This window comes from Hippoglossus hippoglossus, chromosome 3, assembly GCF_009819705.1.
Source record: "Hippoglossus hippoglossus isolate fHipHip1 chromosome 3, fHipHip1.pri, whole genome shotgun sequence".
Lineage (NCBI taxonomy): Eukaryota > Metazoa > Chordata > Actinopteri > Pleuronectiformes > Pleuronectidae > Hippoglossus > Hippoglossus hippoglossus.
In genome coordinates, this window is record NC_047153.1 from 29,059,767 (window position 1) to 29,074,646 (window position 14,880).

Sequence of the window (14,880 nt, forward strand, 5' to 3'; positions counted from 1 at the left end):
TTCAGTTGGTGCTCATGTTCCAGCTTATAGTTTCTTCCTGTTAATTGCTAGTGTTTTCACTCAGTCTTGTAGTCTGAGAACAGCAAGTGAGCTTAGGATGCACGAAATGGAAAGTCTTCAGGGAACATTATGGTCTAAAATATATGGAGAATACAATACCCAATAAACCCTGACCTTAGAATTACAAGCTGCCTCTATCTGACTTTTAGTTTTTTGCCTAAGTGAAGATTCACGAGAAATGTTGCAAGATGTAGTTTGAAAGTTATTAATGTCGTGTGTACGTTTATTTTAACTATTGTAAAATCAATCCCTAAAATAAGTTTTTACCTGCGGAGCACCAATTAGTTCCCCAAATGTACACAGGAGAACCAATCAGGTTCTGCCTCGCTAGACCTCACTTTAAAACTGCTCAGCTCTCAAACCTCAAAGTGGATGATTTTGCAGTATGAATTACACTGATACACTGACTAATTTCAACCAATAAAAGTTGTTTTTTTCTTTCCCCATTATGAAGCTTTCAAGCTTTAGCCACTATGCTACTATGCTCAACAGCCAGGATTGTTTTATTATGAAGAGACTAATAACCCACACTCTTGGCCCCACAGCTTGTTCAGGGAAAAAAGTAAAAGCCCATTTAGGAGCAGAAAAGAGTAAAGATGCAGTAGCACCCAGAAGATGAAGATCTAGGAGAAGAAATACTAACAAGTCAGTAGAACCCAATAATACTGAGATAATGACTGAATATATGCAAAGTCAAATAATAGTCTAATAACTGGGTCTCCTCAGAAAATATGTTTTTATTTCACACCATTTGAAATATAGGGTTACAGAATTTTCTCGAAACAAACACTTGGACCACAACAAGATTTGATGATTTTGTGATTTCAAGAGATTTCAAGGGAGATTGATGTATACTGTTATCTGTCTCTTATCACTTAGACATGTGTTTATCTGCAAAACAATTTGAAATAAAATTAAGTGTAAAATTTTGATAAAAAAGAAATGCATAGAAATCAATTAATGAAAGGAACAACATTATGAATCAAAGCAGACATTTGGTGCCCCCTTTCAGTTGATATATATATATTTACACACGTGTGTGTGTTTTTGTATATACTGTATAAGTACACATTTGTAAAGTGCACCATCATACCATTTCCATACACAATGAAAATCAGAGGACACTCTGGGTGTTCAGTAAAGCAGGGAAACAATTTATACTCAATGAGCTCCTGCAGGTGTAACAACACATCGATGAAGACCGGCGCTGCCAGAATAATCAGTCAATTGATTGAAACGTGTCTCTATAAGTCGACTTCAGAAAATGAGTAAGAGTCAGTCCTGGAAGAGACAAAGGTAAATATTACACATGACAACAGATGGAAACAATAACTTTGTGTATGCTCTGGTGAGTGTTTGTTTCCTCAAGACATGTTGTCTTGTGTTCTTCCAAAAACAACTCTTAGAAGTAACTAACTAAAAACAACTTGGCAAAAGCACAAATTATATTTAGAATGTATCCTCACACAAACCCTTAAAATGTGTAACTTTGAGTCAGTCCTCTGAAAAACATTTCAGATATTATTTTCTGTCATGCATGCATCACCTACACCTTATTCTGATGTTTAACTTGACTAGAATTAGATAGACAGGTCCATCATATCAGTCATACACAGTAACAATAACATTTTCATAGGTCTAAAAATATTCCTTATTTTATATTATTGTATCAGTATTATTGTATTAGTATCAGTTTATATCTCAGTAAACTAGATGTTTGACATGTTTGAGGTCATTTTGAGGGCATTATACATTATTTGTCCACCAGAGAGCACTATCAGGTTTTTTTAATCAAATTTTTTAATTACAAAGTTTAACAGGTCGTTATCACAAATATTTGTTTATGTAACATGATTGTTAGAACTGAATATTACTGTGACTTGACAGACTTGACTGACCTGGCCCTTTAATTTAGTCATTGAAGATATATATTTAAAATGTAGTGAAGAGCTTTGCTTTCCACAAATCACACCCAAGTATAAGAAGGCATCAGCACGTGTGTGCGTGCGCGCGCATGTGTGTGTGTGAGAGAGAGAGAGAGGGTGAGAGGGTGAGAGGGTGGTGGTGGGGGATTGGTGTTATACATGACACGTAGGAGTAAAGTAAGTGTTTTCTGCAGTGGGGTAAGGATGAGCATGTTTTTATACCATGTAACAGACACATAGGTTGTAATCTTAACAGTGTTCATTTTTGGATAAACCTATTCAGATTTTCCTTTAGTGTCCATCTCCCTGGAGAGACAGATTTAAGATTATAACTCCCTCCCTCTCATGTGGTTGCAACAAACTGATGATGTATTTTCAAGGATTTCTGTAAATATGCCTTATGCTCCAATGCACTGAAGTCAATGCAGTTTGTATTCTTGTTGACCAGTCCTGTTGGATCCATAATATAGTTTTCAGTTTATTTTATTTTTTGTTTATGCAATTCTGTTTTGACCATATGTCATACATTATTTGAACACTGGCAGAGCATTGTCAGAGGAAGAAAGCTCCAGGTGAGGAGTAGGAACACCGTTTTATTGACTGTGGTGTGTGGTTACATTGTGTTTGCTAGATGGAAAGTGGACTGGGATGAATTGAAGTCTTGACTGTGTTAAGGTGAATACAATAATGATGATGATAAACAACATAAACAGTGTTGTGAAGAAAATAAATGGGTCAAAGATAGTCAAAGATATACCACGTATTGGACATGGTTTATTGTTGGAGCCCACAAGAACATAGGCTACCTCCGAGCAGGTTCTCCCATTACACTCCTCAGTGCTTCAGATGTATTAAGTTTAATTGGGAGACAATACAAGTCCATTGTTGAGGTTGGAATGAGAGACATTGCAGAATCATGATAACACACCTCTGTTAGTGTTTTTTTCCTTTAGGGTTGGTTTCTCAGTTGGTTTGTTTTCTGTCCAAATAAAATGTTTCAGGAACCTTTATGTTTTCTCTGTTTTGTGTCTCCACATTTTAGATTTTGATGCCTCTGAGAGATGCACTCTCAGAGGCACTGCAGAGTGCACTATTGTGAAAGTGCATTCATAATCAGCAGATAACCACAGTAAAGGTAAAAAAGTTGCTTTGCTGGATGAAAAGAGACAAGATTTCATCCCCTAACTAAGAAATGCATCTCATTATTACAAGACAGATTTAACTTCGATGTAAACAACTGTCATTTCGGTAAATCTGATATATATTTGATATTAAATTGTGTTCTATAGGCTGGTTATATGTATTAAGAATTTGTGGTCAGATATGCGTGAAGGAGTGTCGGGCATTGTAGTGGCAGCCTCAACACTGTTTGAACCCCACTTACAAATGTGTAAAACCTAGCTTGTATTCATGAAGGTAAGAACGGGAGATTTCACTGTTTCGTCACATTCAGACCACATTAGGTCGAGATCAAAAATCCATTACAGTTACAACACTTAAATGAAAGGGAGTTACAATGTTGATAGTTAAAGCCACACACGTTGCTTCTGGTGAGGAAGTAAAAGAACTATACTCATGTTAATAAAAATATGTATGTATGAACGGTAAACATGACATAACTACAATTAAATAAATAAATGGTGAAGTAATCAAATAAATGTAGAAATACAAACATGGTTAAATAAATACAGAAATAAATGTAGAAATAAATTAATGAATAAATGTAGAAATACAAACATGTAGAAATACATACATACAGAAATAAATGAATACATTAGGAATAAATAAATGAAGGAAACTAGTTGTATTTTCATTAATTAATGTATTTACGTATCTATTTTGTTTTATTTAAAATTACGTAATTTGATAATAATAATATAAAATCTGTTTTTCATAAATGTGACATGTTGAGATAAATTTGTTGAAATCAGATTCAACGCGTTTAGATTCCACAATGTAACTTGCATTGAAGAAAATAAAGATTCCCCCAAAAAATAAAATAAAAAAAATAAAACACACAACGGTACACTTCCGGGTCGAGTCTGTCCTGAGCGGTGTGTGTGTGTGTTGTTGTTATTAAATTTGCTGACACTACACATCTGTGAGGGAAGAAGAGTTGAATTCTCCAGGACACGGAAGAGACAACATGGCGACAACTATCAGCACCCAACGGGGACAGGTACACACTCTGCGCACTGTGCTGACACACAGCGACACACACACACAGACACACACACAGCGAGGCGGAACTAGCCACACTGTAGTTGAACAACATCTGTGATAGTTAGCTAACTTCAGTCATTGAACAGCACAGCGGCCTGTAGCACTGTAGTTAGCCTCCTCTGTCAGTGACGATATGAAACGAGCTAATGGAGTTAGCTGCGGATTAATGCTGCTGTGACGCTTTGTTGACGTTTAACACCCGAGTCTCATTCACGTCCTTTAAATTCAAGTCAACAACAACGACAAATACGTTTGTTACAACGTTGTCAAACATGTTCTTCTTTATAAAAACAAGTGCTCACCACTGAACTAACGGGATGAGTAGTAAGTAACTTGTGGAGGTGGAGAACAAACACTGGTATGTATGGTCTGTCCAGGTCTCTAACGATTCTGAAACCAAACTGCAATATTTACGTTCAATCTCTTATCAAGACACAGGACGACTGAACTGCAACACCTCCACTAGCTGCCATCACTGTGTGTGCAGCCTAAGCTCTACACATGTGAAAACCACCTCATCTTTCATAACACAGTAACACTATAGCCTTTAAATTTAAATCTCCCCCAGTAAAGTTTTACGTTGATCCCAGAGTCCCCATCATTGGATGGAGTTTACTCAGTTCTACTGAGTCAGTTGTAAAGTGATTTGGCTCAGTTGTCATCAAGCAGCCAAGATGGAACTTCAGTGTCTAGCCTAGAGCTGGGCAATTAAAATATATCAATAATTGATGCAATATAGTTTTCATCAATAGCAGTATAACAAAAGTCCAATATTGATATAGTGCTTATGCATTGTACAAGTACAGCAAGGAGGTATAACGCATAATTGGTCTACGTCAGATTTATAAAATGTCTTGTTTATCAGGTGTTTGTCATTCTCTGCTCATAAAGAAGATTTTAAAACGGCAACCTTCACTAGGGAGCTAAAATTAGATAGTTATCAATATCGACTGATTCATTTTTAAAATCTGTGCAGGGAGGGGTTTTGGTGACGTTCACAGCTGAAGTTGTCTGTGTCCAGTGTTTATTCGGCCTGTTGTTCAGGGTCCTTGAGGTTTCCCTGATGAAGTGTTCCTCACAGCGGTCACATGTCCTGTCTCGCTGTTAAAGCACTGATCTTGTGTTAAATGTTTGAGGCAAATGTTGATTCCTTGTGACTTGAGGACCCCGGCCATGTAACAGCTGAGGTATACTTGTAAAGAAGAACAAGTTTGTATGATGTGTTGCTTGATCACTTCAGAAGGCAAAAGTGTTTATAGCTGTTTCAAACAAATGCATGAAGATGTGTGAGTGATGGAACTGCTGTAATAGAGAGGGGCAATGACAATTATCTTGAACCGTCTCTTCCTCAACATTCTAAGCGATACGCTTGGTTATGAACACGACAGAAAAAGTGCAATGAATGAAATGAATAAAGTTTAAATCCTGCTTACTTTCTTATCTCCACACCTGATCACTATGAAAAGTGAAATCAAATGTGAATGTTGGATCGCAGGTTATGAGAATTTCACGATATACCTTGGTAAAATTCCAGTTAGTTATACGGTTTCAATCTTTAATTACTGTAACTTGGTTGAAACTGTCTAGCATTAAATAAAGTTTTCTTTCCAGCAAGCAAGGAGCATTTGTTGTGTGTTTTAAAAATGTGTCAGAGCTGCAGATTTATATCAGTCGTCATTAGTCTACTTTGCTTTCAGGGGAAACTGAACATTTGAAAACACTGCTATGTTTGCTATCTTCAGCATTATCATGATATTCTGCAATGAAGGAAGGAAAGACGGCTCTAGCGAGCCAGTTGATGTGCTAACATGAAATTTGACATGGTGTAATCTGGTGCTATATTATTTTATATTCTAGATATATAACAGTTTTTTAGAACATTTTTAGCACATTTTAACAATACTTTGATAATACTTTGAGAGTCCTCACCACTGATCTAATACATCTGTCAGTTAAAGGTTCAGTGTGTAAGTTTTAGTTGAAAGGGATCTATTGGCAGAAATTGAATAAAAAATAATCCTAGTGATGTTTTCACTACTGTGTTTCATCTAAATTGTATGAATTTTTGTTTTCTTACTCTAGAATGGGCCCTTTATATTTAAATACTTTATATTTACATCGGGAGCGGGTCCTCTCTATGGAGGCCGCCATGTTTTGTACTGTAGCCCAAACTGGACAAACTAAACACCTTTTGAGTTTATGACAACTAAAGGCTACCACACGTTCTCCTTCATGTTTTGAGAGGGAGGGTGAGGTGAGGGGTATTCAGCTACAACATGCAACGTCACCACTAGATGTCACTAGATCCTACACACTGACCCATTAAAACTAATGCAGTCTACTACAACAGCACTACCTTTATAAGGTTTATAATATAGAGTTTTTAAATCTGTTTTACAGGATGGAGTTTGTCGTGTTGTTGAAACTATATTGCATTATATAAACAAGGGTTTCTGTTATTTAGCTGAACCTCATAATGAACATGTATTACACAAACTGCTCTCTCATAACTGACCATAAAGTAGAATCAACAGTTTAAACACAGCTTGAACGTGGGAGTCATTACAGGGTTGTTGTATCAGTGCAATAATGTAAGTTAAGAATTCACTGGCAACTGAGTGTATGTTGTCATCCAACAAGAGAATGAAGATGCATAAATGGCCATACTATTCAGGAATTCAGTCCTTTTGAACACTGATGTGCTGCAGAGACGCAGCTCACACACTCACACACCTCCCACTGTGCAGTACGTCCCAGCAGCAGCCACAAAATGCTCACTGGATATTAAACCGTGTTAGTTGATCTATTCTAGACCACTTTTTCATGAATAAATCCAGACCTCCAAGAGCATCCAGTGATTCAGTCAACAAGCCTTGATGACATTCACATGACTTGCTCAAGAGGGCGACTATTGGCCATGACATAAGATGAATACTTTTAGATCCTCATGATGATCACAAAATTTTAATGATTTGTGTTGTTGATGATTTCGACAGTTTCCTCAGGATTTTTGCTCTTTGTTACTTTTTAAGATTAAAACTACATCACACAAAGTAGTGAACATATCTGTAGATAAAATACAAAAATAGGTTCACCAAATTCTAAAAAACAATAATTTATTTTACTCTTATTGGAAATAATCTGTTTTACTGTCCGTGTGTTCACATTCTCAGTCTGAATGCCGGTATGTTAACATGTGTGTATGGATGTATGTGTTCAGGTGTATATTGGGGAGCTTCCCCAGGATTTCCTGCGCATCACTCCTACCCAGCAGCAGCAGCAGGTCCAGCTGGACGCCCAGGCAGCCAGACAGTTGCAGTATGGTGGTTCAATAGGCACCGTGGGGAGACTCAGCATCACTGTGGTTCAGGTAAATACAGCTCGGCTCAACTGTTAGGAATTCAACTGGACATCATTTGAATATTTGTTTCAATGTGGATGATATACAGTATTTGAATAATTTTACTGCATATTATGAATGACACTACTTTTTATTTTCATTCTGTCCAATCATCACACTTTTTGGCCGCACCATTGGAAAATCATTTGACTTTGCCAGCATCAAGGGTTAGTTTTTGGTTGCATATGATAATAACTGGTGGCTGGGGTGTGTTGAAGAGACTCTGCCCAGCACTGGAGCATCCTCTTGGACCCTGATAGACTTGGGATGCACCACCAGATGTCCTAGTGGTAGTTGAACCTGTGACAGCAAAAGAATGGCCACTAATTCTTAGAGGTTCATTACCACCGCAGTAATGTAAGTGTAGTTTTGCAATGCTAACGCAACAACTAACACATTCATCTAGTGTGTCATCATTTCCTCATGCTTTATTTTGACTTGTGAACTAATAATGTAGTCGCACTCAGTTATATGAGCTAACCTCAACCAAGATTAACAAAAAGATTTCCCAGCTGTGTTACGTCGATGAGAATAACTAGCATAATTTTAGCTGGCTGTCAACAAGTCAACCTGGAGAAATGAAGTAAGGGATGATGATAACCAACAAAGTTGTACGTTGTTCTTGATGTGGAAGACAATGAAGCTCTTTAACAGGCTCTAAGGAGGCTACAGCCTCAGTGCATCTGCAAAGTCCTTAAAGTTGCAGTGTGTAGAATTTAGTGACATAAAGTGGTGAAGTTGCATGTGGCAGCTGAACACCCCCCACCTCACCCTCCCCTTCCAAACATGAAAGAGAACCTGTGGTAACCTTCAGTTTTCATAAAAACTCAAAGGGTGTTTAGTTTCTCCAGTCTGGGCTACTACAAGAAACATGGCGGCCTCCATAGAGAGGACCCTCCCTGATGTAAATATAAAGTGTTTCAATATAAGGGGCCCATTGTAGAGTAAAGAAAACAACAATTTGCATAATTTAGATCAAACACACTCGTGAAAACAGCACTAGGATTATTTTATATAAAATTTCTGTCAATAGATCCCTTTCACTTAAATCTTACACACTGGACCTTTAAATATTAAAGCACATTATGACATTATGCATGGCTCTTGATGAAAAGCTGGTGGCCAAAATAAATTCAGCTCCATGATCTTAAGCCAAGGCCCAATCCTACCCGTACCTCTTGTTTTCGCGGGTTATCTTGCCCCATGAAATGGTGTCACAAGGGGTAGTGGTTGAAATCTTACCCTAAGAATTGGGACAGCCCTTCAAGAAGCCATTACATCATCAGTAGTCGTCGCGAAAACCCGACACATCATCATTTGTCATCGATGTAAACAGACGAGACAGTTTTACCGGGGATGTCATTGTAATAACATGGTTGAGATCTTAAATAAACCAATGTTATTGTTTGCAGTTACTAAAGTGACAAACTAATTACTAGTTACTAATAATATCCAAATAACATATATTCTAATGCAGGTGATCAATGACATTTGAAATTGAAAAGCTTGGATGCTCTGCATTATTTCACCTATAAATCAAAAGCTCACAGCTTCAGGCTGCTAGCAGTGGTCTATAGGCAACCCTGCCAGGATGCTTTGTTATTAGAGGAGCAGATATGATCAGTAACATCGCTGCAATACGCAGGTTCAATCAAGTGCATTGTGTGTCTTCAAAGAGGGGGGATGCGATTTGAAATTATGGGAAAATACGGGATTATCATGCAAAAATGGCCCTACACCTCCGTCCCAACAGGTATTGGGACAGCCTACCCTTACACGTGAATGCTCAAAATGAAGGGGAAGGGCTAAGGGCTAGGGCCAAGGGGTGAAATGGGATTGGGCCCAAGTCTTGATGTTGCTTTCCTTACTCGCAGTTTACAACATCTGCATTTATTTTTATAACTGCAAACGAACATCTGTGTAACAAGTGTCTGGTCATGAAAGAAGGCTTGAATCAGTGGGTAACTGGACTGGTTGTAGTTTTCTTCTTAGATAACCATGAACTGAAAGACTGAGAACCTTCACAGACATCTTTCAAGTCACTAAAAGTTGATCCACTCTTTTCAGCCAATTAGAATGAGGAGTTATCAGTAGCCATCATGTAAGCCATGTTTTAAAAAAATATATTTTTTTAGTTCTTCTTTTTTTTCTAAGTACAAGTAAATCAGAACTGAAGTCATGTACAATGGCAAAGTAATGCACAAACGCTCCATTACAAATTTGTTTCTATCTACTGAATATGTGAGAAAACCCGGCTGAGCTGTGACTGTAGCCAGCTTCATCACTAATTGAAGCCCCGATGTTTGTTTTGCTGCACAGGCCAAACTGGCTAAAAACTATGGTATGACACGGATGGATCCGTACTGCAGGATCCGACTGGGATATGCAGTCTATGAAACACCAACCGCTCACAACGGAGCCAAGAACCCACGCTGGAACAAGGTGATCCAGTGCACAGTGCCACCTGGGGTGGACTCCTTCTATCTGGAGATCTTCGATGAGGTGAGGAGATGGGGAGGATGATCTGAACTGCTAAACACAAAATACAACACCACTGAGTAGACCCATGTGCAATATCACTAAAAATGCGAATTGATTCAAACAATTGTGTTACTTTGTGAAAGTGGGAAAATACAACCTTTGTGCAGCAAAAGTGATCACTCATCTAATTTCAAATTAAAGCTAATTGCATGTATTACATAATTCTTTTATGGATATAATTATATATATAATATTTTTATATATAAAATAAAACCTCACCAAAGAAAACCACAGCATCCTCAGGTTTGGCCTGGATTGTGTACAATGCATTGTGCTAAGGAACAAGAAACCAGATTGTTAGGCTTCATAAAGATCGAAAGGATATGAGACGATCAATAGGCCCCTGAACATGAGCTTAAACAAAGCTGCAGCACTGGGCTGAAGTAGGGCTGCACTATTTATTGAATATTTATCGTCATCGTAGGGCTGGGCCATATGTAAAAAAATCTTATCACGATAAATTTATTCATATCAGTCGATATCGATATATATATATATATATATATATATATATATATATTGCAATATAAATCAAACAACCAGAAAACACCTTTTTTGCACATTTGTGTTTATGCACAAAAAACAGATTTTGACCTGCTTGCACAATCATCCTGTGCCACTGCACTTTACTTATAACATTTCATACAAAGCACTACAATGAAAAGGTGTATATAACGTACATTCTTAGCATTTTTCTAATTTAATTTTAACTTTTTTTTACCTCATTCTGATGTGCTTGCTGCTTTAAAAACTGAATTTCCCCGGTTCGGGATTAATAAAGTTTTATCTTATCTTATCTTAAAGCAGCACCATTGCTCTGAGGCATTACTCCGCTGGTCAACAACAGATTCTGCTTCTCTGATTTTTTTCCAATCACTCACACCTAGAACTGATCTTTATAAAAACCTGATGAATTCATATTTATGTTCCTGGATAAACGGGGCGTCGCTTCTTCTGCAACAATGAAGTTAAAATACCACGTTTCGTCGTAATCTGCAAAAACATTGGTTTGGCACTATGCGCATTATCATTGGCTGTTCGTGTTGTCCGTCAAAACATGGACGTGATGAGTTCTATCAACGTTATATCGACGTATCTTAAATTTCTATCGAGGAAAAGTTATATCACAATAATTATCGATATCGTTTTATCTCTCTCTCTCTCTCTGACTCTGCTGACGTTACTGACAGAGCTGCTAAAAACTGTAAAAAAAATAACTTCACGGTCAAAATATGTATTAAAAGACTAAGTGGACTGATGTTTATTTATCACAAGTCATATCATCATCGCGATATTCAACAAGGTTATCACATATTGCCTGTTTTCCTAATATCGTGCAGCCCTGGTTCGAAGGAATAGGAAGTGACATCCTTCCAATGACAGATTCACTATTTACGCAAACAGATTAAAAAAAAGGGCTTAGTGATTCTGATTTATTTAGAAGATTATCTATTGAAATCGTGTTTAAATTATTGATCAGACAGTGTGATGGTCATTGTACGAAGTCAAACTCAATGGATGGTGTGCAAAAAACATTACTCACAAAATAAGAAGCTTTGCAGCACCTTCTGTGGTCAAATTAAAACAAAATGAATAAGTTTGGATCAGATAGGGTCCAGCATGTTTTGCTTGGAAAGAATAAAAGGGTTAGGTGGTACTATGCAGCTTTGTATTCACAAATACAAAATGAAAAGACCTGTATTCAGTTTTTTTAATTTCATGCTACAAAAGGGAGAACTTTTTCAGATTTTCAAAACGTTATTCTAATCTATTATTTTTGTCAACTGTCATAAACTAACTAACCGTCATAGGCCTTTGTCTATCAGTGATCTGATGTAGTTTCTAGTCTGTGGTAACGTGTTATTGCTGATGTTGTGTCCAGAGAGCATTCTCCATGGATGACAGGATAGCATGGACTCATGTCACCATCCCTGAAGGCCTGAGGGAGGGCAACGTGGTGGATGAGTGGTTCAGCCTCAGTGGCAGGCAGGGCGACGACAAGGAGGGCATGATCAACCTCGTGATGTCTTTTGCTGTGAGTGTTTTTACACACACCCAATCAAACAGTCTGAAAAGTGTTTGATATGATCTTGATTTAGGGGTTCTCTCTCTCTCTCTCTCTCTCTCTCTCTCTCTCTCTCTCTCTCTCTCTCTCTCTCTCTCTCTCTCTCTCTCTCTCTCTCTCGAATATCATGTGGTAACACAATGTTATGTCTGTGCTAGTCGTTACCAGCAGGGATGATGACTCAGCCTGTTGTCCTGATGCCCTCTGTGTATCAGCAAGGAGTGGGATATGTGCCCATCGCAGGTCAGACACACACACACACACACGCACACACACACACACACACACTGTCACATGCATTTCCCCATTGTTGACACAGGTTTTGACGCAAGCACACACACACACCCACACACACGTTTGTACTTCTATCTTAGTGAGGACACTCATTGGCGTAATGCATTCCCTAGCCCCTTACCCTAACCCTAACCATCCAAACTAAATGCCTAACCCTAACCCTTAACCTAATTCTAACCCTAAAACCAAATCTTAACCCCCAAACACTCCATTAATGGGGGGGTCACAAAGTGAGGGGGGGTCACAAAGTGAGGACCGGCCAAAGGCTCAAACTGGTCCTCACAAAGACAACTGTACAAGAGCACACACACACACACACACACACACACACACACACACACACACACACACACACACACACACACACACCGTAATGTCATCTGTGGAGGAGCTTTGTCTTGTTTGAGAAAACCCTAATGATGTCACAGTGATATCATCAACATCAGGCTTGTAATTGTAAACAGAAAGACCATGTTACCTAGTTAATTAATTACACTGACATAAAATAATAATTGAATACAATTAATAAATGATTTCTAAACCTTTCATCTGCCACACTCTTAAACCTGCAGTGTGTGTCCTGTGTTGCTAGGAGTGCCTACAGTCTACAACCAGGGTATGGTGCCCATGGCAATGCCAGGGGCCATGCCAGCCGTTGGGGGCCAGGGGCCGGTTTGCAGTGAGGAGGACCTGAAGGCTCTGCAGGACATGTTTCCCAACCTGGATAAGGAGGTGGTTCGCACAGTGCTTGATGCACAGCAGGGCAACAAGGACGCTGCCATCAACTCCCTGCTGCAGATGGCTGAGGAACTCTAACAGTAGAACACAAGCTCACGACGGACATCCCACACACACATACACGTATACATGCATGCAGCCCTCACACACAAGTAAACACACACGCACGCACACACACACACACACACACACACACACACACACACACACACACACACACACACACACACACACACACACACACACACACACACACACACACACACACACACACACCCACCCCGTAGGCTCACCCACAAACCGCAGCCATATCTGAATTCCCACCAGCTGGTAGCCACAGAGATCTGTTTCTCCCTCCGTTGACTCCTTCTAGGCCTGAGAGTACATGAAGCCTGGGCTGTCTCTGCTAATGCACCGCTGAGTCACTGGATCCTCAAACCATCACAACTGTTTTCACCTTTACTTTGAAGAAGTCTAATTTTAAAGTGATATAGCAGATTCAGTGTATTTGGGAAATTCTTTAGACAGGATTGTATTACAGCAGAGAACTAAATATTGAACCGGCAGTAGTGTGAATTGATGGGTATTGAAAATCCCACCAACCCAAATCATTTTGTATTTCTCATTTGTTTCAGTGTCACAATCTCTCACTGTATCCAGAGTAACCCAGTTGATTTGCACAGATTCCATCTTATGTTTATAATGATTTTGTCGCTAATACTGTGTGGAGAACATGTTTGTAGTAACCTTAAGAAAAATGCTTCTGTTTCATATTTACCTGTAAAATGTTTGGTGCATTTAAAATCTGATAAATTATTATGAAAGTATTTAATTATTTAGAATTCTCCATGGTGACGAGAGAATCGAAAATGAACAGATGACCTAAGGAATTTGAGGAACCGAAGAATATAACCACTGAACGCCACATCAATCTGAGTCATCTTTTAAGGTTCCCTTGTAAAGTTTGGGTGTCACCCATTTTCTGTCAGTGAAGTGTGGAACACTTGATATTATAAACTAATATCCTGTGGAGTCACTTTTTTAAAGTCAGTGTAAAGATGCTGTGTGAGCATGATGAGAAGAATGACATCACTTTGAAGCTCAGCAGGATTCAGAGACCTGAAAGGATTCAAACCATTGTGGACTAAGATGATGTGACCAGACTTCCATGAAGTGTGCCCCCAATTTTCATTGTCCACAGACCCTGACCCTAGATGTTTTTGATGACCCCCCTCCCACACCACCCTCATGTAAAAGCTTGCACGACTAAAGAACAACAGCAGTTTGTAACGCCTCATGCTTCAAATGCTTAGTTTCATCACAGTATTTGTATGTGTTCTTAAAGCTTTCTATTAACACTTGTGGGTTTCAAGGTCTTGTTGTTGATGTGTTGTCTGCCAAAGTTTTCATCCTTGTGACTTTTCACGTGTGGTTCCAAAACGATCGCTGCTGAGATTCTTAAAGGTGTCACAGTCATTGTTTTGTGTCTTGTCATTCTGTTTATTTTCAAGACACATTTAAGCTGCATATTTAAAACCATTGATTTAAGACATACAATAAGAGCATGTAGTGCAGTTGTTTAGTCTTTACTTGACAGACTGAAATAGTTTTGAGAACAGTGTGAAGCTGGATGA

At 38.6% G+C, this 14,880-nt stretch overlaps 1 protein-coding gene and 1 long non-coding RNA gene across 2 annotated transcripts; both read left to right on the forward strand.

The window, feature by feature from the left end:
- The first annotated feature begins 4,007 nt into the window (after positions 1-4,007).
- Positions 4,008-14,620, forward strand: tollip (toll interacting protein). The gene is made up of 7 exons (XM_034581701.1): positions 4,008-4,164; positions 7,429-7,578; positions 9,928-10,110; positions 12,032-12,184; positions 12,373-12,457; positions 13,101-13,363; positions 13,419-14,620. The coding sequence occupies exons 1-6, from the start codon at positions 4,132-4,134 to the stop codon at positions 13,322-13,324; spliced, it is 828 nt and encodes a 275-aa protein (XP_034437592.1). The 5' UTR covers positions 4,008-4,131; the 3' UTR covers positions 13,325-13,363; positions 13,419-14,620.
- LOC117759543 lies at positions 4,549-5,391 on the forward strand. The gene is made up of 2 exons (XR_004613506.1): positions 4,549-4,687; positions 4,883-5,391. It is a non-coding gene; the product is annotated as an uncharacterized LOC117759543 (long non-coding RNA).
- Positions 14,621-14,880: the final 260 nt, after the last annotated feature.